The sequence below is a fragment of the Sceloporus undulatus genome, chromosome 5 (genome assembly GCF_019175285.1).
Source record: "Sceloporus undulatus isolate JIND9_A2432 ecotype Alabama chromosome 5, SceUnd_v1.1, whole genome shotgun sequence".
NCBI lineage: Eukaryota > Metazoa > Chordata > Lepidosauria > Squamata > Phrynosomatidae > Sceloporus > Sceloporus undulatus.
In genome coordinates, this window is record NC_056526.1 from 21,645,282 (window position 1) to 21,672,602 (window position 27,321).

The 27,321-nt window shown below is 38.6% G+C and overlaps 1 protein-coding gene across 4 annotated transcripts in view; it reads right to left on the bottom strand.

Annotated features, from left to right (window-relative positions):
- Positions 1 to 824: 824 nt before the first annotated feature.
- DENND5B (DENN domain containing 5B) overlaps positions 825 to 27,321 on the bottom strand; it is a 141,022-nt gene continuing 114,525 nt past the window's right edge. For 2 of the 4 annotated variants that reach the window (XM_042470629.1, XM_042470628.1), the window contains 9 exons: positions 24,652 to 24,780; positions 21,070 to 21,191; positions 19,849 to 19,994; positions 18,017 to 18,135; positions 15,048 to 15,235; positions 14,296 to 14,378; positions 12,343 to 12,469; positions 9,990 to 10,164; positions 825 to 7,848 (listed from right to left, as the gene is read on the bottom strand). In XM_042470629.1, coding sequence (XP_042326563.1) covers positions 7,665 to 7,848; positions 9,990 to 10,164; positions 12,343 to 12,469; positions 14,296 to 14,378; positions 15,048 to 15,235; positions 18,017 to 18,135; positions 19,849 to 19,994; positions 21,070 to 21,191; positions 24,652 to 24,780 — 1,273 coding nt within the window. In that variant the 3' untranslated portion in view covers positions 825 to 7,664. Of the gene's footprint in view, positions 7,849 to 9,989; positions 10,165 to 12,342; positions 12,470 to 14,295; positions 14,379 to 15,047; positions 15,236 to 18,016; positions 18,136 to 19,848; positions 19,995 to 21,069; positions 21,192 to 24,651; positions 24,781 to 27,321 lie in introns of those variants that run through there. The other 2 variants (XM_042470630.1, XM_042470632.1) reach the window with 2 other exon arrangements.

Sequence of the window (27,321 nt, forward strand, 5' to 3'; positions counted from 1 at the left end):
TTTACCATGAGTTTTTTTTCCTTTTTTAAAAATTATGCCTGGTGTTTTTATATTGATTTAATCATGTTTTAATGGAACTTTTAATTCCATTACAGTGGGCCCTTGGTATCTGCTGAGGTTTGGTTCCAGGACCCCCTGTGGATACCAAAATCTGTGGATGCTCAAGTTCTATTAAATGCAATGGCTCAATAAAATTGTGTCTCTTATAAATGGCAAAATCAAGGTTTTTTTTTTTTTTTGAATTTATATTGTTTGGGATATTTTCAATCCGTGGATGATTGAATCTGTGGATAAAAAAATGAACTTTTAAACTTTTTGTATAAATAATGCTTTAACCATATTCTGTTAAATGCAGCAGGGCATCTTGGATCCTTTACATAGAAAGGTGAGATATAAATCCAAGCAAGCAAGCTGCAAATAGGTTGGGAGGGCAGATAAACATAAAAGCATGACATCCATCTGTGTGGTTCTGCGGCTCTTGTGACTCTATCAGTGTCCTTAAATGTACACACACACACACACACACACATATATCACTGCAGAAAGCACTGGTGTGTAGGCCTGACATTACTGATAGGCAGCTTGATAGAATTTATAAACAGGTAGAACAAACCAGTGGGATGTTTTCTATTAGCCTTGCACAAAACTGATCTGGTGTTATCTTATGTATTTGGCAATATATTTCAACATCTTGCTATAGGGAGGGTCACCAGCATAGAGCAGTCCTGCATAATTTAGTTTACAGTTGATGTTGCCACCTGTGTGTGTATGAGTGTGTACATGTATTGTCTACTGACTTAAATAAAGCACTGCATGACAGAATGTGATATTCTCACAGTTTTATTTGTAAAGACCATTGCATGAAAAGCTGCATTTAATTGTAATCCAAACCCTGGGAAAGGGGAAAAGAAAAAACAACCCACATCAGTTTGTGATATGTATGCTAAAGTGCTTGAAATAACAATACTTTTACCGACATCCACTTCTTGAACACTTCCAGTCTTGATTAACTTACTAATCATGTAAAACAGAATTCAGCAACATACTTTGAATATACTTAAGGGATGGGGAGGAAGGAGTTATTTAATAAACTATACCAGGTCTATTTGTATAATTTCAAGTGTAACATATAACTTTTCCTTAGTAAGATATCTACTTTTGATGAGAGGAAGAGAAAACAAAATACATATAACTGCAGCATTTCTCAAACACACTCTAAACAAAAAGGCAGTTAACAGCCCAGCCCCAATCATTTTACTCAGAGGTCAGTTCCACATAATGCATTGGAATTTACCTTTCAGTAAATGGGCTGCAGAAATGTCTGCTTAGAATATGAAGAAGTGGGAATCTTCCAGCACTGAGACCACTTCATTCTGGTTAGTTTGAGATTTGTAAACTGTTTACACACTAATCCACGTTTCGATTCTATTTTTTTCCTCTTCAATTTAAAAAAACTATATTAATATAGCAACTCTATTAAAGAATATTTGAGAGCCACAGTTCTTGAATACAGAATTTACTCTTTAAGTTACCAGAAGGCTTTGGTCATTTTAAAAATTTAGTTTCTCATATCCACAAAGGATTATTAATACTGATGTCAAAAGGGTGCAGAGAACCATGGATAAGTCTTCACCCTTTTTAAAAATTAGAATAATTTATTTACGTTCCATGTGATCAAAGCTGTCTGGTTGCTGTTTTTTATTTGTAAAATTGCACACAAAAGGAATAAAACAAATGTCACAAAGAACTGCACTCCCGAAGTTGTCAAATAGACTAGTCTATCAGAGATCAATCTCATGCTTCAAAGTTGGGATAATATGACATAAGTGTACATCATTATATTGCCTAAAAGTAAAGAGACAGACAGGATGTTTTTCACACATCATTCATATGGATTGACACATAAGAGAATAGATGACGGCTCTACCAAAAGAAACTATACTGCCAAGTACAATGTTCAACCCCACAGGATATCAGTGGAGGCAAGAGGTCTATTGTGAATTTCAACCATACAAATGTTAAAGGGATCTCATTATTCATCTATATTCATATCTCCCCCCCCCCCCCTGTTATTAAATAACCCTAACATACAGGGGAATAAAGTTGAACAGTCTTCCACAATCTGGTGCCTTTCAAATATTTTGGAATATATCCTGCCTCAGCATTAGCCAACAAAGCAAATGGTTATGTATAATGGTAGCTTTAATCCAAATATCTAGAGGGCACAAGTTGGGAGTGGCTGTTCCAGGTTTCTTTTTTAAGCTACAAACAAGACCAGTACCTACAAGGCAGGATGGTGGTGAGTCCAACAACTTAGGGTCAAGATCTGATTTAAATGTTGACAGAGTGGAAAGCTACAACAGTGTATGTATGCAGAGGGCTGCCAGCTGGGTGCCTCTACCACTCCATGGCTATCTGGGTTGAGGCTGGAAGTACGCCTGGGACTATTGTGCAGTCTGATGAAAACCAATGTGCAAGGTGGTACTGGATATCTCCTTGTACAATGCTGAAAAAATATGCATGCTACTACAGTCAGCCCTCCATATCCATTAATTCTGCATCAATGGCTAGGAAATACTCCAACAAAAAAAAAATATCCTAAAAGCAAACCTTGATTTTACCATTTTCTATAAGGGACACCATTTTACTATGCTACTGTATATAATGGGACTTGAGCATCCACAGATTTTGGTATCCACGAGGGGTTCTGGACCCTAACCTCAACAGATCCCAAGGGCCCACTGTATAGTCTCTGGTTCTGTTACAATGTTACCAAAAGGATTCCAGCCTAGAGCCTAAATACAAATGCTGGACCCAAATAAAGCAGACCCATTGAATTTATTGTTGAATGATGCATTACTCAACATTTATGTAAATTCCATCAATTCAGCAAGTCTACTCTATTTGTGATTAGCAAGTGGATTTAAGCAAAGGTATTAGTTTTGCTCCAGATTCTTTTGTAGTGAATGGAAAAATCTGAACAGCATTTTGCTTTCTGCTCAGTGCCATTTAATAAAAAAAGACTTGGGAAATTTTTTTCTTATTCATCTCTCCTGATCCATGTTTGATGTTTTATTTACACCTTTTGCTATCAGGTATTGAGAAAAATGATCAGAAATATGGACTACCAGAATACAGGTAAACTAAGTAAATAATCTGTAGTTTGCTTTAAGTGGAAAAATTAACTATGGTGGTCAAGTAACACTGGTTTCCTGAAGATTAATTGGAAATCTAGAAAGGAAAATAACCCTAGCAACTATAAAAATCTAAATTTCTGAAGGTGTATTTGAAATATAATCACAGCTATGTTACCTAAGGCGGCTCTGAGAAATAAATGGAGAGGGATAAAAAAATTCAAATAATTCTCCCATGTTATCATGCTAACTTTAACTGGGGTTGTAGGTTTATTCACATTTAGATTTTTAATCCTTGACTTCTAATCACAACTGAAGTTAAATTCACAATTAGAATATATAGCAAGCTGGTTTGATCCAGAGAATATCCAGCAAGCTTCCTGAAAAGATGCATCCATAAGTATTAGTGAAGGCTTCAAAATACATGGATCACATTCATGTTGCCAAAGTCCTGTTTGATGAATCTGATGCAGTAAAAGTTATGTGCTGTTTCAATAAATCTAGTGGCAGAAGTTACCAACTAAATTTTTCCAGTAGTCAGATATACTAGTAAAATACCTTGATGTTTGTAAACCACTGGTTGTCTCAGGGTTTTCTAACTGTTCATAATTAACATTTCCATAAGTTTGATGTACTTGTTTGGCTAAAAACAGTGTTGAAAGACCTTTGGAGGTCAGTGTGGTTCAGTAGCAGAAAAAGCAGCAACAAGCAAACAGAACCAAAGAGTTGTAAGAGACTGTGGAAGCCATTCAATCCAAGGTCCCTGATTAATGCAGGACAGATTTGGGATGGAAGGACACATCTTGTAACAAAGCATAAAATCATCCAAGCTCTGGTTGGTGCAGAAGTACAAAATAGCAGCAGAGTGTGCACTTAACCCGTAACCCATTCCACCATATTTCCTCTACAACTTTGTCATTGTAATCAATTCAACTGTAAAAAGAAATTCAGTCCTCGCAAGTGCCCTCCTCCACTGTCAGTCTGCACATGGATTGCAAGCCCCAAGTACATGTAGCCCTGTGTAGAGACATAATGGTATGGGGGAGAGGGAGAGAAAAACTCAGGAATTTTTATTTTCAAAACCCATTTTGTTTCCTGGAAAAATTGAAAACTAATTATTGGAAACTGTCTTTTAAAATGTGGAATAAAATATTTAAGAGAGGGTGTTGTTTTATTTACTCACATCATATTATTTCAATAAACTACGCAGCAGGTGGACATTTAGCTAAGACTATGCACAACAGTGCTACTCAAAAGTGGTGGGCCATGGACTGGTGCCACTGCCTGCTGGTCCTGATGAGTTTCTAGAAAAGGAGGAGACAACTGCAGCCAGAAGACAAAAATACAGTGCCAGTCTCTGGCTCTTTGGAAAAATAATTTCTGGTCCCCCACATTAGATAATTTGAGAAGCACTGATGTACAGTATCTGCCATCATTGCAATTCTCGGTCTTGATTTCCTTTTCTCAGTTCTTTCTTTGGAATGGGTGCTTTATGGAAGACTAAACGACTATTTTCCCCTTTACGTTAATAATATAAATGGTTTCTTCTGTTATTAATTATTTTGTATACCTGCTCCTCATAAACTGGCAAAACCAAAAAGGTTACTGATAGTTTAGTTGTTCCTTACAGCACAGGAACCTTCTAGCTCCACTTGTAGTAATAAATAAATAAATATAAAATTGAAAAAAGAAGATTTAATTTGCAGTTCTTTCTGAATAAACTGTATTGTTAATATCATGTCAAATCAAGTTCCTTATAATGTATTTTATATTGGTAAAATAACAAAGGGTGCTAATACTGCATTATTTTCAATTTAAAAAATCTCCCCTCCCCCCCCAAAAGGAAACAGATTCCACCCCTTATGGCTTCAAACATTTGGGACATTTTTATAATTCTGGTCTTATGAGAGTTTCTTGTCAGCATCATATGCAGTCATCTTATCATTTGATGAAATAAGTATTCTGTAAAAATTATGATCCTTTTCTCCAGCAAAAATGCATTTTGCTTCCTATTTCCATTTTTTCAATGTGCTTCCTCTCTCTCTTAGGGAAGAGGAGCAAAAAAGACCAATGAAAGTTTTATGTGGTAACAATCAGTTTCTTCTATCCAAGGGCTTCCCTTCCAAGTAGACCACTGTCAGGCATAATTAATGGTGTATGTTGTTCCAACTCCACCACTTTGCTGGATATGAAAGATCCTATAGGAAGAAAACCCATTAAGAACCAAAAATCAGTGGCAGAAGATCAAGCTTATAAAGCCAAGTCTCCAAATGATAAGGCAAATCTCCTATCAACAAGGGGAGGGGAATGGAATGATACATACTCAATTGTTATCCATGTTGCCCACTTAGCCTCTGTCAATTTGTGCATAATTTGTGCCTGATCTATATATATCCACTTGCAGCATTCTTTTTTTCCTATTAAAATATTAAACATCTCTACCTGGCAGAAAAATTCTCTAGAATCAGGCATCAGTCACCTCAGTCCTGCTAAAAGGCTAGAATCAGAGCACATATACACATAATACTGCACATACTACTGTAATGGTTACCATCTTCTGCAGCACTGAAAAGTTAATTTTTTGAACTACGGCTCCCTAGTGAACCTGGCTGCTGGGCATTCTGACTGGGTCATTGTAGGAGTTGTAACCTTCCCTAAATCTACAGCAGGATGCTTTCACATGCTATTTGGTTATCACAGGAAGGCTGAGGCCACACTAGATGACCTGTAACACAATTATTTTCCATGCCAGCACTGCCATGGGTTCCTAGAATAGGGCAACACTGGTAGCAATGACCAGCCCTATGTTCCTGTTGACACATGTGATTAGAGATTCTTGTGTTACTTCAGTGGTGTGATAGGAAGGGTGAAAGAACTCCCAGACCATTAATGGTAATGGAAGCACCAAACCTAAAAGGTCACCTTTACCTTATTGAATGTAAAGATATTTTTCCACACACTCTACTTTCTGGCTGTCTCCTCTAAAGCAACATGCCACATGCACCCTTTCTGATTCACATAGAGTAACTCTACTTGAGAGGAGAGCAAAGCAAAGCATTAGAAGCAAAGCACTGGAAAAAACACAAAAAAGCTCCTGTGGATCTAAGGTAACAAGCTAAAATAAGCAGGAGAAAAGACCTTATTTGTGTACAGGAAGATGAGGCAGCAGCCAGAAGGTTTTTACATTTTGAACTAGGAGTGAGGAACGTGCAGCTCATAGGGTGTACACAGTCCTCACACTCGTTTTTGTTGTTGTCTACATTGTCTGCCTCTATAACTCACACCATCAAATACAGTAGCTTTCTCTCTCTGTTCTTCTCTTCCCGTTGTTTTCAGGAAGGGAAATGGACTATTTATCTGTCTTGCAGTCCCACTGTGCTTTATGATATAGGAGGACACTCTTAGCATCTTCCTGTGCCACAGATAAAACTGTTAGCCACTGTTGTGGAAGCACATTTGGCAAATTTTGGTTGCAACCTCCAGTGAGATATAGGGACATAATGTTGGCTCCAATCAAAGATAGCAGCCCACTTCATTTAAAACTCTCTACTGTTCAAATTTTGTAAGAATTCTGACTAAGCTGTACTGTATATGAGAAATTATTGCTTTTTCCTCCAGACTCCTCCTCCTTTCCAAGAAAGTTTCATGTTCAGAAACCAAAAACCTGGAGGTAGGAAGGGAGGGAAAGGAAAGGAAAGGAGAGTTGAAAGGGCAGTTAACACATTACACTTATAATATAGTCCCCCTTGTCCCCACTATTCACATTTTATTTAACATAGCAAAAAAAATTCAGGCAGATCTTGGCAGACACCTGTGTGAAGCTCAGGTATTTTTCAGGTTCAGTGTGAAATCATTTCTTTGTACCATTTGCGCTGAGCAACAAAGTCAAAAAGAGGATGCAGAATCCTATTACTCACAGCTTATTTGATGCACATCAAAAAAAGGTTCAAACCTAAAGGATATAACAAGAGACCAACATGTACAGGGCATAAAGCAAACCATATACATTTCACAAAAAGAGCACAGCTACCCAGAGAGTTTTCATGTGTTCCTTTGCAATACATGAAAAAGCCCCTCTGCTAACATTTGTACAGTATATTTACACACAAAGTGGCTTTCCCCCATGGTATGCGCAAGAAATGATCCTTCCCCTCCCCCAACCCTATAAAGTTGTTTTAAGCTACTTCCCCCACAAACCGAGAACACTGATTCTAAGAAAAGTTTCTTATTGGTAATATTTCTGAAGGAAGATAGCCTCTATTTACACACATTGAACACATGAAAATACTCTATTTTTTATACTAAACTTCGGATTTGAAAACTACAATACTTCAGTTTAGCTTGTTTGCAGCTGCAGAGCAGTAAGGAGACTACATGAGTTGTGGGTGCCCCATCACCTATCAACAAGCTGATTTTGAACATACAGTGGAGAACTACCAGCAGTATTTGCGTTTCAACAGATCTGTCCTCTCCCATATTCATTAACATTTCATTTCCTGGAAGATGAAAGAAAAAAGATGGAGGCATCTGCTACACATCCACCCCTTTTATGAGTGATCCTTCCAAGATGATGTTGAAATCCTGCAGAGTCTGCAGGACTCGAATAAGGGAGTTCACCATCATACGGTCGCGTAGGAGAGCATTTTCTTCATACATGCGGGTGATGGCTGGACACTCGGCCAGTAGTGGAATCCACTGTGAGAGCAAGTGATCTCTGTGAAAGAAAGGATATCATCACTAAACAGGCTACATCCAGAGGCTCTAGGCAGTCATAACACTTAAAAGACGATTAAAGAGAAAATAAACTTTGGTTAAGCGCTGGCCCTGAATATCTCAAGCACAGTTACAGTATTGGCTGCAAACCAGGATGTGGAGTCATGGCTTGACATGGATTTGCAAAGAATTATCTGAATTGACTGAATGGCTAAACTTGCATCCACAACAACCAAATCAAACTTTGACATATAAAAAGAAGTAATCATGTTAATATAATAATATTTGTTTATTTATACTCTGCTCTTCAGCCAAGGCTATCAAAGCGGCTTACAAATTGTTAATTAGACATTTCCCTGCCCTCAGGCTTACAATCTAAAGAGACAAGACACAAAAGGAGAAGGAAATGGTAGTGGGGAAGGGGAAAAGTCCAGCAGATCTTCTCTCCCTCTGAGGCCTGGACCACCTGTTGGTGGGAAAACACTGTTAAATCTACAGGGGCAACCAAATTCTGGGAACCATGCCCTATGAGGAGAGACTTAGAGAGCTGGGTATGTTTAGCCTGGAGAAGAGAAGGTTAAGTGGTGATATGATAGCCCTATTAAAGTATTTGAAGGAATGTGTCATATTGAGGATGGTGCAAGTTTGTTCTCTTCAGCTCCAGAAAGCAAGACCCAGAGCAATGGGTTCAAACTACAGGAAAAGAGATTCCACCTCAATGTTAGGAAGAACTTCCTGACAGTAAGAGCTGTTTGCCTGTGGAATACACTCTCAGAGTGTGATGGCGTCTCCTTCTTTGAAGGTTTTTACACAGACACTGGATGGCCATCTGTGGAGGGTGCTTTGATTGTGTGTTGACCTGCATGGTCCTTTATGTCTCTTCCCTCTCTATGATTCTAAAATCCACAACTGTAGTCATGCTTAAGGAAAACTGCCATTGAAACACTGTGGCTAGGATGTGCAACACTCCCCTTGTCCCTGCATCCTCCAGACAACCCAACCCAAATGGCAGGGCATTGGTTCACCTTTCTCTTCACCTTTTGTGTGGCTTGCTGTGTGGTCAGGGAGGGCAGAGCAAGCACAGTGTCATGCTGCATCCTGGTATATGGGTGGGTATAAGTCTGCCTTTTCAGGGAAGGGAAGGAAGCCAAAATGGCACAAACCAAAAGCTTACAAATCATAGAATCATAGAATAATAGAGTTGGAAGAGACCGCAAGGGCCATCTAGTCCAACCCCCTGCCATGCAGGAAATCCAAATCAAATCATCCCCAACAGATGGCCATCTAGCCTCTGTTTAAAGACCTCCAAGGAAGGAGACTCCACTACACTCCGAGGGAGTGATCTGGGAATATGAAAGCATCTATGAAAAGTCAATTTATGTTGCTACTCCGAACATTTAAATCTTTCCATGGCTTGGGATTTCAGGATTGTATATGAAGAAGTGCTTCTCCCTATATGTACCTGCATGAGGAGTAAGTGCTGATGTGGAAATTTTATTTGTGTCCCACCACAGGTCAATGAACTGTGTGAGGATGTGGTGGAGGGCCTTTTTAGCTGTGCCACCCCAGTGGTGGCATGCCCTCCACTTGGAGGCCTGTCTGGGATCAACACCAACTTCATTTAGGTGACAAGTGAAAACATGGCTGTTTATAAAAGCCTTTGGGTCCTAAATGGTCTACCCAAAAATGTTTATGTACACAGTTATAAGGGGCTGTACCAGTTTCTCCACAATGCAGAAGGCGAGGAACCATCCTGACTTCAGCATCAGAAATTCTCTGTTACAACTTTGAAAACACAGCCTGATCACAGTTTTATGTCATTTCTACTCATGAGATTCATAATGTTGTATCAGTAGCACAGAATTCTGCCATGTGAATTTGACCTAACTCATTTAATGTGAACAGAAATAGTTCATTAGTTCTCAGTCTTTGGTTCTATGGATATTTTGTACTTCAGCTCCTACAATCACGGACTATTGGTCAAGCTGGCTGGAGTTCCTGGGAAGTGAAGTCCAAAACATTTGAATGACCAAAGATAGAAAACCACTGGTACAGATGACCTCAGAACATTGCTAAGGTGGTGACATTCTTGTAGCATGGAGCATCCCACAAGAGCTATCTCATAAGCAAACATATACATACCGAGTTCCGAGGCAAATCAGAATTTGAAATTTGCCATCTTTCCCTATATTCCGTGGAGCAGTATTGATTGCATTTACATAGTGGCAGAATGTTTTGCAGGAGGACTTTTGGAGGAGTACATCTTCTTCACTGTCCCCAATCTGGTCAGTAGTCTCAAAGTAGGCAACAGCCTTTTCTGAGGACAGAAGAAAGACAAATAGAAGTAACTCACAGAACACAAAATGAAAATAATATCTTGGCTTGTTTAGTCTTCTATTTAGAGTAGGAAGGCCACTTAAGAAACTGAGGCTATAGAGATACAGTAACACAACCAAAAGTTGGTGAAATTGACCCTGTTAATAAAGAAGAAACTTTTTTGTAAAATGTTTCCCCACAATTTTGTCCTGTTGAATCATTTTGCTAATCAACCAGCACGTTTATTTAGGAGTATGTACATGTGGAAAGTCATCTTTAAAACACTGTGATTATAAATCTCATTAATCACAATTAATATTTCTGATTAGATAGCCATAATGCTGCACTGTTACCATACATTGTTAACCCTTTAAACTTTTGGGTCTACTTTTGAATAAAATATCTTTGGGTTTTTGAAAGAAGTTTCTATATTTAAAAAAAGAAACCGAAGACATTTTTTTCCTAGTTCAATATTTCATATTTTAAAAAAACAAGATTGTATGGGAGAGAACTTTGTGAATTTTTATAATGATTGCCTTTAAAAAAGAAAGAAAGAAAGAAAACCAATGAACACACTGCACCCATAGAATTAAAGTTGCTGCTGAAGGAATTAGTCATGTGTGTTTTTCTGAAACATCCAGCTACTGTCCATTGCAATGACAACTCTCAGTGAAGGGCAAAAGATGCAGTCACTGGAAAAAAAAATAGTGGCAGACATTTTGCATTTCCCAAGCTTAAAAAACAGTTTAGGAGCACGGCTTTCTAGGACAAATGAAATGTCAGCTACCCCAGTTTTTCCTTCCACAAAAATGAATTGCTTTAGTTTTTAAATAGTACAGCCAAAAAAACAACATCCACTTATAAGTTGGGTGAACCAGCTTAGAAATGATCATCACTCATTCAGTACAGAAGACAGCAATCAATGGGTGAGAAACATAGTGTAATGAATGTAATCTACTGTAGAAGTGCATGCTGGACTGCAATTCCTAGCATTCCTCAGCATTGGCCATATCGACTAAGGCTGCTGGGACTTGCAGTCCAATAACATTTGGAGGGATGCATGATTTCAGTCTTGGTCTATCGGCAGGGCAGTAATTATATCAGCATGGAACAAAATTTAAATATCTCCCCCAGGTTTAATCTAAAATCCACATTAAGAAAAACCTGCACTGAGAAAAACAGTCTATCTTCATTATGCTTGTTTGCACAATTACTTTCCTACCCGTTTTTATTATTAAGCATAATGACCAGTAAGCAAACATTAAGAACTACACACAGTCACGGCAATTTACACCATGCAAATACTCCATAAGTGAGGAAAGGTTAAAGCAGTCATTTTGTAATTAGGTACTGAGTGATTTGATGACTGTCAGCTTGGCCTAGTCTCTTCTAGAACCATAGCTAATTTATGACCTTAAAGTGAATTCCTATCCCATTAGGACACAGTAGCTGTGGATTCAGAGGTAATTACTGCCCTGAAGGCATCTACAGCAGAAAAAATATTCTGTTCAGTCTCTTCCTTTTACACCAGCTTGGCAGTTAAGAACCACTTTTAAATGAGGAGCCTGTCCTAACAAAGGGAAGATATGAAGCTACTGAGTAAAATCCTGCCTGCTTACACAGAATGTCTTAGTGAGTTTCAGAGAAGTCCTGGGGTGGTAAGTAGCGAAAACATTTGCTCACCTTCTTCATCTTCCCTCACTTCAAATGATAACAGCCTGATAAGAGAACTGTCCATACAGACACAAGCGCCACATCACAAAAGCAACCCCAAAACTCCCAGAACCAGCATAGTTACATTTCCAGAATCCTGCAGGTTCAAGGTAACTTGGGTGTCTCTGAGCTCTTTCTTATGTAACCTTTGCAGCACAGTTACAACTCTAATGTAGAAAATTCAAATACCACCTCATCTGCCTCACCACATCTTTGTTTACTGCCTGAAACAGACCATTTCATATTCAGTAACAGTAGGATTGGCCCAACTGTTCTTACCAAGCAGCTGCTGTTTACCAATGAGTTAACAGCTAATTTCACCATCATTTTATGGATGTCAAATGCAACACACCACCAGACAGCTTGGAAAAGTTCTTATTTTGAACTATAGCTCCCAGATTTCCCCCCCCATCAATTTAGCTAAACCTTTCCCACAAAGTCCTGATGAACCAAGTATCCTGATTACCTATGAAGTCCCAGATGAAGATGTTTTTATGGAAGATACGAGCGGACTTGAAACCATGGTGGAAGACTTGCTCCAGTGCTGCAACCAAGCCATTTTCTCCACACAAGAGAACAGTGAGGCTTCCTCTCTAGAGAAAGAGAAACAATGGATGTCTATGTATGGCAAAACTATAGAAATATCTGTTTTTATCCCAGGTATGATGCTCAGATGGTATTTGTATGGATTATTTACACTGAGGTAATGAAATGGAAGGATAATTACAACAAGGCCTAACTGGCATTGCTTCAGATTGTTAAATTATTTGCTTCTCTGGTAGATATCAAAGCATTTGGACAATTCCGTGTGAGGTGGTGATTTTAGCCTATTGCACCAAATATCATCAAACCTTGTAGCATTTTAAAGACTACAAATGTAATATAGTCAGCCCTTCTTATACATGGATTTTTTATACATGGATAGATGGTTTGAAAATGTTCAAAAAAAGTTTAAATTTCAAATATCAAACCTTGATTTTCTATTTTTTATAAAAGACACAATTTTTCTATGTCATTATATTTAATGGGACTTGAGCATCCATGGATTTTGTTATACATGGGGGATCTTGGAACCAAACCCCAGCGTATAACAAGGGTCCACTGTATATCATATCTTTTTGTGGACTACAGCCTGTGTCATCAGATGCATAAAAGGTTAACTTAAGGTATACCTATCCACAGCTGGTAGGTTTGCTAGGATGAAAACTAGAGGCAGTTTCTGCATCTTTAAGAAATTTGTAGAAGAGGAAATTATTAGCTCTTGCTTATCATGCAATCAGGTAACAAGAGACCCAGGCTGGAATTTCCTCTTCTGTGGAATCACTGAAATTGCAGGAGCTGTCTCTAATTTTCATTCTGGCAACCTGGGGTAGAAGATGGGTGTTATAAACAGTGAGGTCAGACAAAATGAAATGCTGAAAAGAGTAAAGTTTGCATACACCAAGGAGCTACCTGTTCCTCTTAGTACAGAATCATAGCTTGAGACAGCTGCAATTTCACATTATACCTCCCAGGATCACTTGGTCATGGTGTCTTGGGGATGCTCACAAACCAAGTCCAAAAAAGTGAATTTTACAAGTTCTAAATATTATCTGAAGCAGCTATCTATATGAAAACAAATACCTGAATCTTTGGATTTTGTGCCAATTATTAGTGTTGGAAAATGCTGTATATCTTCTTTTGAAAATAACTGTCTATTCTGAATTGAGTCAGAAAATTTTTATGACTTTTGTACTCAAAGCCCTACAAAGCTAGATTTCTTTAGGAGCTGTAATACCATTGTGGCTGCATCCAAACTGCAGAAACAATCCAATTTGGCACTGTTTTAACTACTATGGAATTCTGGGAACTGTGGTTTTGTGAGACATTTAGCCCTCCCCTCCCTGTCAGAGCTCAGGTACCACAACTATGATTCCCAGAATTCCATTGCACTGAGCCATGGCAAACTCGATTATTTCTGCAGTGCCGATACAGCCCAAGATTTCAGCCAAACCTTCCACCACAAATACTCAACTGCCCCTTCAATATCCAAAAGGGGGAGAGCACTTGTTTGCAATCTGTTTCAGTAACAGCATCATATAATAAACAAAGCTATTTGAGAAATTAGATAATTAAGACTCCAAAGGTTGCCACAATGCTAGATCTGACCAGAGATTAGAAATGTTACTTTTAAAAATATAGTTCCCAGAATTCCCAGCCAAAATGGCTAAGGGCCATGCAACTTGAGAGGTTCTGGGAGATGTAAGAAAAAGGGTAACTTTCCTGAAATATAGAATATATATCTTTTATGATGATATAAAATAATTTGATTTACAATCCTACATCTTTAATAAAAACATTCTGCCACTCAAGCAAGTGAAAAAAATCTAATCACATCCCTTTTGTAAAAATGGATGCATTTGAAAATTTGAGAAGGTACCTCTTTCTCAGGTTTATGAAAATGCTTCACTATATTGTTGACTGCTTCCCCAATTCCTTCTTGGATTTGTCCTGCGTTGGGTTCTGAATTAAAACAAGGGGGGGAAAGGGAGTGGGAGAAGAATATAATTCACCCTGAGATAGAAATACAAAGGTTCTTGTTAGGCTTAACTCTAGCATTTGGCTGGTGGCTATACCAGTTGCTTGGCTGCAGGGGTGTGACTACTACATACTTCCAGATACTGTTGAACTGACCATTGTCTATGTTGGCAAACACTGATGTAATCTGCAGTGCTACAACATCTGAAGATCTAAAGAGGGTTATTGCCATCATGTCCTGCTTGTGAGCCTCTCAAGTATATCTCACTGGTCACTGTGGTAAATGAGCTGCTGAACTAGTTAGGTCTTTGGTCTTGCCTATGAGAGCTGTTCTTATGTTTTAAGGGTTAAATGCCATTAAAATCATTTTTATACACTGATAGATCTACTACTAGATTGAAGGCAGAATTCTGGGCTAGATAAATCTTGACCAGATAGAGTAGGACGCTTTGGTTCTCATGTGTGTAACTTGTTGTTATATTTCTGGAATACCCTCCTGAAAGATGCATACTTAGTGCATCTGTTTTGGCACCAGGTAAAGACTTCTTATTCTCCCTGGCATTTTAAGATCTGTGCTGAGATTTTAGCATTCTCATTGACTCTTTTGAGTGATGGTGACTTTTGCCTGCTCTCACCGCAGAAAAGCTGTCTTACTTGTATTTTTTCCTGTGAGGGAAGTGATGCTCAATCTCCGAGCTGAGGTTGGGGATTTCTGCTGTGGTGGGGTCCGACACTGCTTCCCAAGGTCTTCATCTGATGATGTTGAAATCAACTCTCCTATAAGAATCCGCTCCAGGCTTCCATCATCAATACCTTTCCCCAGCCACCTTCCACATGGAAACCTGAAATGTCACATAATAATAATAATAATAATAATAATAATAATAATAATAATAATAATATAAAATAAGCTACAATTAGCTTCAGTATTCCTGTTTTTACAAGTATAAGCTTGAAAGAGAGTAGTTATGGGCTGCTAGGCTGGCTGCCTTTCTGCTCTTCTTTAACAGACAAGCAAAATCTTGTTATTTAAACAGGTATTTTGATAATTAAGTGGTCACATGAATTCTTTTTATGGTGCATTTTAAATATTTTAATATAATATCTTGTGTGATTGTGTTTGAACTTTTTTAAGGATAAATTTTTAGCTTCATCTTGTTTTAGCCTTGGGTCTCATGACAGGAGAAAACCAGGATATAAATAAATAAATAATAACACCTAAAAAAATTTTTTTTCAAATTATTTTCATATGCCTCCATAAATTGTGGAGGAATATCACACAGTTCAAGTGCTGGTCTGTACTGTGTCTTCTGTTCTGCTCTGGAAAGTTAAGGTTATAATGAGGTACATGGAAGGATGTGAGAGGATATATCTACACTGTAGAATCATAGAGTTGAAGACACCACAAGGGCCATCCAGTCCAACTTCCTACCATGCAGGAATATACAATCAAAGCACTCTTAACAGATGGCTATCTAGCTTCAGTTTAAAAACCTCCAAAGAAGAAGACTCCACTACACTTCAAGGGAGCATATTCCACTACTGAACAGCAGTTACTGTCAGAAAGTTCTTCTTAACTTTTAGGAGGAACCAAAAATGTATGTACAGTGTGCCCGCACCAGAAGAAGTAGCACTGTGCCCCGGAAATAGTAATGGGGTGCGTGCCCATGCTGCACACACCGCCGTGCCTCTGTGAGCACGAGCCCCATTGACGTTAATGGGGCTCGAGCATACATGGAATTTCCCTTATGCTGGGGGCGGGTGGTGGTCCGGAACAGATCCCCCACATAAGAGAAGGGGCCACTGTACATATTCCTATTTTTAGGGGAGTGTCTGTGGAGCAATATAAAACTGGGATGGGATAACAATGCTCGCAGGATTCTGAGAAATTCAACAAAAATTAGACTGACCAAATTTTACATTCCTAGTCAACATGCACAGGACCTATACAACTCACACAAGTAGTTTTACACTGCTGAACTGAGAAAGTCCAAAGGAGGGAAATAATTCTATTTCTCAAGAATGTCTACACACACACACACACACACACACACACACACAATGCATGTAAACAAATCTCATTTCCATATTACAGAGCCTCTCTAGATTGATGTCAAATTGGTGAAAAATTTGAAATGGAAAAACAAGGGGGAAGCACAGAATATAAAAACACTTCTGCTATAGAACTGATAAACCTGTTTGCCATTTGGAGAATCCTTGTGCTTCTTAGTGAACACTCTAGGCAGTCATATAATTACTTAATCTGTCTACAAGGACTAAATGAAAACCTCAACTTGGCCATCATGATAGCTTTGAGATCACTGGGTTGTAAATCATGGCATTCTTTGGAATATGTTATTTCTAGAGCACTAGTCTTTCCTAGAGGAAAGAGAAGCTGTTCTTGACATTACAACTCCTACACTGGTGTTTTTCAAACCTAAAAAGAAATCTCAGGTGCTTAGAATGCCTTCGAATGGTATCATTCTTCTTGTCTGTTGTCATTATGGTATGCATCTGACAATATACCCTGGGGTTCTGTAGAATCATGAACTTTCAGAATGGAATTTGAGATCAAAAATATGCTTAGACTTTTCACTTCTCAGTTCATGTAATGTTTAAAAAATGTATACCCATAGTAACAGTTTGGGGAAAGATTTGGGGGAACAGGAAGGGATAAATGGTCATTCTGGCCGCGGGATTCTGAGAGCTGAAGTTTAAGGCCTAAAAGCCTACTGCTGGATGCAACTAGAGAAGATCTGAAGAATCTGTTGTTGTCATCACCACCTTGACTCTTTCCCAAAACTGAGACTGAATGATAAGTCAACAGCGGTGCAAATTCCTCTGAATGATGGAGCAAGCTATGGCAATTAGCACTTATAGGGATGTTAAATGCACAAGTCAAAAAGTATAGATGTGACCCGCTAGATACCTCATTTAATGAACTTTGATGGCCTTTTATTGCATATTCCCACAGTAACAATATTATTTAACGTCTTCCTATAGCTCACAGTAACCCTTGGAACGATCCATTATTCTAATTATCTACCTGATACAGCATTCCCAGTCAGTCTTGTGGTATTTTTCTCTTGTTGCTGTTCTTGTTCATTTATTGTTGTGTTTCTGCTATTACCTTTTCATTCATCAGAATATATAATCATATTGATACAATAAAGTTTTTTTAAAAGAAAAATCCCACTGCTTCAGTTGCTCTACTCTAGTTGGGACTAGCAATTGGGTTTAGGTCCTCTCAAGGTAACTTTCTCAAGATTTATGTATTCTCTTACTCCCTGCATAAAGTTAAAATAGTATAAATAAAGGGGTATTGAAGAGAGAAAAATGAAGTATGCATTTTAAGGAGCAGAAAATAGAGCTGTGGGTGTAATGCAGGAAGATTAATTTCTTTCTCCTCCAATTTTCTCATCACACACTCCCCCTGGACACTCAAGTGTTTCAAGCCCATGAGTGTGTTTAGTGCTCACTGACCTGTTTGTGGTTGTTTTGTACTACAATTAGAAAAAAGTAATCATCTACATATATGTAACATTTCAGCTTCAAATGGAGAAAAGAGTGTTTGACCCTGTTGGCCTTTCACATAATATTTTAATTGACTTTTCCATGCTTACTTATAGGTGTGCCCTGTGATTTCATTCCTGACCATAACACAGTCCACCAGCCATTTGGCTAACAGTCCAGAGTTGTCATGACCTATCTGAACAGTGGTCAACTTCCCCAAGTTCTGACACTGTAAAAAAAGAAGGATAAATTTAAAATCAAACATTAATTATTTCCAGTGGCCTACTTCAAATTGCTGCTTCCAACTGAAGTATTGTCAGTAAAGCCAATGCTCAATAATAAGTCAACATTTATGCAAATCCCACTGATTCAATGGACCTATTCTAGTCTGGACTAGTCACTAGACTGTGGCCAGTATACACAAAGCCAAGATCAAACACAACATTTTTGTACATCATAGCATAATAAAGAAGCAAATGTAATTTGTAGGACATATGCGAATGATCAGAGCCAACAGTTGAGGTTGGTCCACCTGTGTCTTGTTCACACATACAATGTCTTCATTTGATGACCGCACTTATCAAATAATTGCCTATGCATACATGTATGAATCATCACAGGTCTTCAAATACTGGGTTCAGCCCATGTCACCCCAAACATAATGTGACGCAATGCAGTTAGTATACACCCAGATGTGTCATCAATGTATGTAAATAAAAGCAATGATATCAAATGATACATATACAAACATACCAGGCAGTGGCAGAAAAATGTGTGCAATGGGTCTATTCAAAAGCATTGTATATACACCAATATGAAAGATTTCTGTCACATTATATTTCTGCTGCTGTGGAGCTGGGGGGTCCTTTTCAGTTTGGTGAAGTGCTTGACAGCTGCAACCTTTTTTTGGATGTGATTTTAGCATTCTTTCATTTTGCATTTTGCACATATCTGTACACATTCCTTTGGGGAAAGCAGATGTACTAAATGTGGAGCATACACATGGGCTGTCATTAAATTTCACGCCTGGTATCCTGTTAGTCACTTATGATGTTATAAATTCTTATGTGCAATTATGGCACTACTGGCAACTCAAATGACCTGAAACCCATCTTAAAAATTCTGCTAGCCCCCTGGAATTATGGAAGTGTTCCACTGGCAAACAAGGAACTGCTGGGTGAAATGACCAGCCTCCTCATGCTAGCAAGCAATGCTGTGAGAAGCAGAGACCTGTGACACCTCTTTATTACAGCCTCAGTCACTCGTGGGAGGGGACTGGTCATGTCATTCTGCAGTGTCTTGTTTGCCAGCACAAATAACCTCCATTGCTACAAACTGCTCTGGCTTTTATGTTCGGTTTCAGGGGGTGGGTGAAGAGCTAATGCATAGCTATCATGGCTATGTGTCCAATGGAGGATCTTGGTTTGCATCTCAAAAGCAGAGGCTCTTCTGTTGTCAGTGGTGGTAAATTAAAAACACCTCATATTCCCATGAAGTTCCCTTTGGCATGTAACATTCCTTGATGCTGCAGTATAAATTGCCACCAATATTGCAAAATAAACTTCTTATGGACTCTCATTTGGTTACTATTTTAAATGTAAATATTATGCCCCCTCCCTAAGAATTATTAGAACATCATTTTACAAACGATGCAGAGATATGAGGATTTTCTCCCACGTTTATATCCAGTGAAAGATTTTTGGGGAGGAGGGAAGGAAAATGGTAGTTAATCACCTATGATAAGAGGACAGAAATGTTTGTAAGAGGGCAGCAATCATTTCATTCTTTCATTTACAATTATAAAGTTGTTTGCTTATATTTTTAAAGCAATGTTGGCATAAAATAATACTCAAGGTTTTTAAACAACTACTTCCTGACAATGGCACAGCAACTGGAAACATTTAGAAATTGCAAAGACAGAAGAGAAGTGTACCAAACTCACCTCAAATGTCATTTCTAGAAGATTTTTTGGAATCTGCATTATTCCAGTATCTCCCAGTTCTCCCGAAACACAAATCCAGGGATTTGATGTCGTGATTGCATTACTTAGCTTTTTTATAGGAATGATCACTGTCCTATATGGAATCACTGTAACAGTAAACAATGGGAATTATGAACTCAGTAATTTCATATGAAAAAGAAGGCAATCACTATTGTAGGTCTCCTAGATCGTCTTATTGTGTATGTTTTGGTGAGGTAGACCAAGTGTTTAGCAAATGGGGGAAATAATTTTAAAATAGTAAGTCTTGCATAGCTGCAACTTTCTTCTACACAGAAACACTATCAGTAGAGTAGACTATCATAATGATTTTTACAGGGATGCCTTCTGCATAGCTTGGTAGTCAGCTCTTATCAGGCAGTAAAATAAATAGCCACTAGATGTTGCTGTTACTACACAGCCAAAGGTGAAGGTCAAGCAAATTTAAAAACTGTGGATTCATGTCACTACTATTTTTAGATGGTAGGAAGGACATCAGAAGGCACTATTTCATCAGAAAACCTTTATCCTTCTACTTCCTCAACAGAGATTTGGAGTATATGTTGCCATTAGGTAAAGATCTAAGTTGAGACATCTAACTTTCCCCTGACAAAACCAAATGAGTATCCACAAATAAAAGTGCTGTTGTGTGCCTTCAAGTCATTTCTGATTTATGGCGACCCTAAGATGGGATTTCTTTGCAAGATTTGTTGAGAGGGGGCTTTGCCTTTGCTTTCCTCTGAGGCTGAGAATGTGTGAACTGTCTAGGGTCTCTCTCTGTTTGTGTGTCCCCTACCTTACTGTTTTGGGGTGTGCCTCTGCTACAGCTCAAACCATGAGTTGCCCAAAGTTTTGAAATATTTATGTCTGCCTCTAAGAGTGACAAGGAGAAATGACTCACCCATTAAAGAGGGTAACGTCCTGACAAGTCTGTTCTGTTGTTATTTCAAACATACATCAAGTTGCTATGAAAGTTTCACTTAGCAGGTGGGAGTTTAAACATTTCAAATCAATAAAATAGAAATAAAGGTGTGCTGCTATTTCCTAGAATGGTGCACATCCTCTCATTCCCTTGTACAATGCTCTAAGGTGTTGATCTCAACAGCCATGGCTGCAGGCTTTGTTACAAGATCACAATCAACCTTTTTATCACTGCTGAGCTTGCTGGGATTACTCTCTACTCACTGATAGTGGTGAAGACACTTGTGAAGCAGAAGTAATTTACAGCATTGAGTGAGAGAAGGTGATAAAGGAACTGCTCCCGCTCTTCTTCACACCGCAGGAAAGCATAACGCTTGTATAGTTTCCTGTAAGGAACAAGGAAGATATAGGCATATCTTTGTTTTAAAAGCCTGTGATGGCGACACTTCTTTTTATACAATCTTTTTGCACTTTCTAAATCCCCCACTTTCTTCCTCTTCTGTCTCCAAGTCTATTTAGAAGCATCAGCACTGGGAAGATGGTGAAGCAGCCCCAGGGAAACCCTGACTTTTGGTTGCAGTAACGTGTCTGCAGTAAACAATGCAATAAAGTTTGAGATGAGAAAGAGTCAGATTCTACTCTGGCTACACACACCTCTTTGTGTCAGCCTATAACAGGCAAGGTTAACATCAGCAGCTACAGAATAATTTTTTGAGCACTTGAGAAGAACAAAGAGAGAAAAAGAAAGAGCAGATAAGCCTGCCTCATCAGCCACCCTCAGCATGTGAAAAATAAGCTTAGATCTATAAGTTTGGCCACCAAAAAGGAAATCACAAGAAGGAGAGACTGGGGAAAGAAAAAGTTGTCTCTGGATGCTTTCTGAAAGAAGCTTTCAAGTGGTCTCTGGAAATACCAAAACATTTTTCCTACTTATGCAAGGTTTAGCTGACCTGATTGTTTCATTTCATACTTGTGTGCCATTCTGCCTAAAAAGTTTGCCAAAACAAAACTGTTCTTTTTCTAGTATAATAAGTTATCCCTAATTCTTTCTATGCTATTTCTGCCTCTGGTACCAAATTCTCTGTTAAAGAAGTGATGCTGAGGAACGTATCTATTTTGTTAACTGAGGTATATTTCTAATTACTTCCGCAGACAAAGGCAATATTCTAGACCATGTACTGGACTTGAGAATAAAAGTAAATGAAAAGATTTATTCATTGCCTTAGATATAAGGGCCCTCCTCTGTCCCACCAGTATGAGAACATGGGGCAGGGCTTTCTCAATCCCAATTATGGAATGCCATCCCTTTAGGGACCTGATTGGTAATAACATTGGCTTCATTCTGGCATCAAGCTAAAACCTGGCTTTTAATAAATAGCCTTTGGGGCCTAATGATTTAATTCACATAGTATATCCAACATTGTTTTAACTTTAAGTTTTTAAATTATTCAGTTGCTTAATATGTATGTAGAATGTTTAGATTATTTGCACTGATTTAAATTTTAATTGCCTTACATTTTAAATTGTTAAAGCTGATTTTGCTGTAAGCCGCCCAGAGATCTTATAATATAAATTTTATTGTTGTTGTTAGGTGCCTTCAAGACATTTCTGACTGCTGGAGACCCTGAAGTGACACTATCATGGGGTTTTCTTGTCAAGATTTGTCCAGAGGGAGTTGGCCTTTGCCTTCCCCTGAAGCTGTCAGTATGTGACTTGCCCAAAAATCAGCCAGTGGGTTTTACATACTATTAATAAAAGCAGTAAAAACAAGATCAGCTAAGATTTACAATCTCTGTGTGTATGCTTAGACAGACAGACATTTATTTTCATTAATTTTTGAACATAACAGTATTCTGTAATATAAGTTTTAATTTTATTAATAAGATGGGATGTAACTCATTGGAAAAGATAGCAATGCTTGGTACAAGACCTGAACAAGGGATTGATGGCAGGGTACTTTGAGGTCTCTCTTTCATAGGGTTGCCATAAGTAAAAATCAACTTGATGGCAGTTAACAACAACAAAGTGGAAGGCTGTAGACAAATAGGGAAGCCACAATACGGGTGGATTGATTCAAACAAGGAAGCCATGACCCTGAGTTTGCAAAACCTGAGCAGGAAAGTGGGTAGCAGTGTCTTTTGGAAATCTCTCATTCATAGGGTTTTCATAAACTGAATTGATAGACTATTATAAGATAAACTTAATTGATAGTATATATTATAATACCTTGTTAACTAATTACTTGTATGTGTCAACTTTCTTTACAGTACCTCAGTGTAGTGTGTATGGTCCTTCTCTTCATATCTATCCTCACAATTCACCTTGTACAGTAGGTTAAGCTGGGAGACAATGACTGTCCAATTTCTTGGGAACCTGAATCTTGTTTTCCTCACTCCTGGTACAACTCATTAACTAAAATAAAATACTGCCTCTCCCAAGGTATGCAAGAATGTTACTTTAATGGTACCAGTGTCTTAGGAGGGTAAAATATTATCTTGATTGTAGAAGGCTGAGCACTTCAAAATATGAAAGAATGTATGTATTCTTGGCATATGAGGGCTGCAAACCATACTCATTTGTGGAGCATTACTAATCACAGTTTGGGTAAAACTCTCAGCAGCTGACCTGTCATGCATCAGGGGGTTAAATGAATGGCCTTCTTGATGCTGGCGTCAAATCTGTTGGATGTTCTTTCTTTGGTCATCTTCCACATTCTTGCCTTGTTGGGCTCTAATTGTCATTTATTGTGGAATTTTAAATCTTATGCTTTAAAAAAGTTTTATAACTGCTGCTCTGACATTTCATTGGGGTTTGTGCTGTTACTTCCAATTTATTTACTTATTATATGTCTGAAAAAATTTAAAAGATAAATTGTTTTCAGTTTATATTTTTGCATACTTTTAAAGCATGAGCACCTTAAATTCTATACAAGTAATAACTCTGTGTCTTCAACTCATCTTTCAATGTTTTTTTGCCCTTGGGCTCCAAAAGAGCTCTCTATGTCCCTAAGCAGCTTTTTGAAAGGATAGTAAGAAAGCCACAATAAAATAAAATCAAACAAACAGGGACATGGTCTGATGCATACTAATTAGGAGAACTTAGAATATACAGGGTGTGTGTGTGTGTGTCCAGTATGGCTTTTGAGATCCCCACCCCAGCACTCCTCTCCAATTTCTGGCTCCCAAAGCAGGTTTTACGGAGGAAAACACAAGCCCAAATGCTTCAAAAGGTCTTTAAAAGGCATTGAAATGCTATTTTAAGGGTACATCACCTTGAAAGTGCCAGAAATCTCTTTATAAAAAAGGTTCTAAAGGTGATCAAGAGTGATGTGATGTTACTTCTGGGGCACAGTGATTCCCCCCAGTTGGCCAAAATGGCATCATGTGATCTGCTGTGTTCCACAGTATGCCCACTCCCAGGTTTGCTATGTTCGATTTGAATATGATGAAGCCAGGTTCATATCTGTATTTGATTGTGAAGCAGCCCTGAAGGGGCCATACACTCTTCCAAGGTAAGCAACCTCACAGGTAACTGTAATGCCAACACAATGCTCTGAGGTCAATGTACGAAGAGTGGAATTTTTAAAAAATTGATTAATATAAAACGAATTTTTTTAATTATCTGGAGCAATACAGAATCTGTACTGATGCAAAACTAGGCTACTGAAGCTGCACAGAGGTTCTCAGTACCCACACCCAACTAAAGAGCTGAAAACTACAATCCAAATTAGGTTTACTCAGAAGCCACCTGCTACCCCTTAATTCAATGGAACTGCTCTCAAGAACAACTCCTTTAAGTTGCCTCCTCAAAGGGGACCCTCCCAAGGACCACCCTGTGAGAACATACTTTGCCAAGGCTTGATTGGAAAGAAGCTGCTTGAGATGTTGAGACAAAAGTTTCTTTTCAAGGGATAGCCTTATCCAGGCTCGAGCTCGACCCACGTCGGTCTTTATTTCACTCATGTTCTGGATGTGCCTGAAGGAGAGCAGGAGGAAAAAAAAATCCACAGAATTTATTTTTGAAGACCTCCAAAGCAACAGAATTTTCAACTATGTCTTGGAAAGCCATTTAGACCCTGATGAGAAGACTTCAAGGTTGTGGGATCTGCTTCCCTTTCTTGTATCTCTCTCCCTTTCCTGTCCCTTCCTCCAGGGTCAGCCAATCAGGGCCTGATGCAATTTGGCAGCTTCAAAAATAGAGAGGCACCCAATTTAGGGTACTACAAAATGCCATCAAACATTTCACTGTTTAATTTGCTGGTATTACATTTTTACTGACACAAGCAGGAAGAGATGCCTCAGATGCTAAAATAACTTGGTTAACCTTTGAATGAGTGGGGGGAAGGATCACCATTTTGTTTTTTGTTTCAGGCAGCGTATCTTTGGCTGGCAACTAATCACTTCACTCAGCTCCAGAGCCAGAATGATCTACACTCCACATACAAATAGAAATCGTTGTCTAAGCCACTAAAGACTGGGAATTCTAAACAAAAGGTGGTCAGAAGTGTAACACGGAGAACTACTTAAAGGCAACCAATTCATACTCATATTTTACTGCTTAGAAACTCTGAAGTTGAGGGATAAGTGGCATAAGATTAGCCATGAGCAGAAGTGACTCTCAGATTACTGATGTGGTGAATCCACTTCAGGTTTAATTGAACTGTGGGTGCTCATTCAAACTATTGTACTCATTTTGGAGACTTGGATAGCCCTGGTTACTACTTGGACAGGAGACTGCAAATGAAAACCAGGTGTTGAGGAAGGAACTGACAAAATCACTTCTGAGTATTCCTTGCCTAAGAAAACCCTGAGAAATTTATGGGGTTGCGAAAGACTGATAGGTAACTTTAAGGCCCACACACACACAAAACATAAACACATGCAGGCATGTTTTATCACACAATCCAGGACAAGTTACTCCAGCAATCACACATGGTATGCAAAAACCTTGAGATATAAACTCATCACTATCACATTTTACTTATTAAGTACTGAAAATGATGAAGTATGGTACAATAAACATGAAATATTCCCTACCCCCCTCCCCAAGCTCCACATCCAAAAATTGTCTCACACAATAAAGTAATAGGTGGGAAAGAAGGAAAGGTGGGGAAAGAAACAAAGAGAAATCCAGAAGAATGTATTCAGAAGCAACAATTATAATAGCTCACAAGATTATAGAAGGAAATGCAGTACAAAACAAGCAATGTTTAAAGCTTTTTAAAAGGAAAAGAAATAAAAAACAGGAAGTCTAATGGGTTTACATTAGGAACATAAAAAGCAAGAGAAAGCACACGGAGAAATCAAGGAGGAGAGGTAGGATAAGGAGGAATATTATGAAGGATCATACAAATATGAAGTGTCTAACCAATCTGAGGGAGAAAAGATAGCCCATGGATATAAAAATCAGAGTGTAAGTGTAAGGAGACTATCACCTGGAGGGGTGGGTGGGTGCCGTGAGTAAAAGGCACCCTGGCAAAGTTGAACAATCATGGTGAAGATTTTCACACATCGTGATCTGAGAGGACTTATCCCAGGAAGAACCAGGAATGCTCCAGCAACAAACCATTCACAGAGACACTGCCTGAAAATCTTTGTCAGGATGGTGTGACTTTGTTAGGAAAATGCCTTTAGTACCCCTAATTTCCCCCCTGTGTGATAGTCTGATATACAGGTAATGTATGAAATCAAGATAAGCAGCAGATCAGAGAACTGAAATAAGACAGGAAGGAGGATACTGGGGAATATATATATATATATATATATATATATATATATATATATATTGAAAAAAGGACCAGTTCAAGATAAGGAATAACCAACTCTTTTGCAAGAATCTCATTATCACAGAAAAGAAGTAGCTGCACCTTTGCAAGTTTAAAGAACACATAGCAAGTCTTTGTCTAGGACAGGGGTAGACATGCAACTTTGTGACCATGAAGCACTCCACCCAAAGGCCCCCAATCCTCTACTTTGTTTTTAAAGACAGTCCCTCTCAAAATGGCAATAGGAAGTGATGCAAATTACTCCCCGTCACCATTTTGACAGGGACTGCAGAGAAAATGGACATTTCTGGGCTTGCTGTGAAGGATTGCCCACGGTCCCCATGTAGTTGCTTATCTCCAGTTTAAGAAAAGCCCACAGTTCAGTGTTAGAATACAGGAAAGTCCCAGGTTCAGTCTTTGTCATTTGCTACTGAATGAATCAGGTAGCAATTGTTGGGAAGCTGCTGATGGTCAGAGTACCTAGTAGTGGACTGTTTGAACTGATATAGAAAAACCTCCTGTGTATACTTGGGTCTCTTAGTTTTGGAATGGCATACAAAAGACAGTACTACAGTATTCCCCAACAAAGTGCCCTCCAGATTTTTTAAAATTATAATTCACACCATTCAAGGCCATTGGTCATGTGTGTTTGGGCTAGTTCAAAACATTGGAAGGATTTCATACTAAGAGAGGGTGCAATTGTGGCTCCCCTTCAAGCAGTTGGCTCCTAACCACTTCCAAAATTCCCAAGC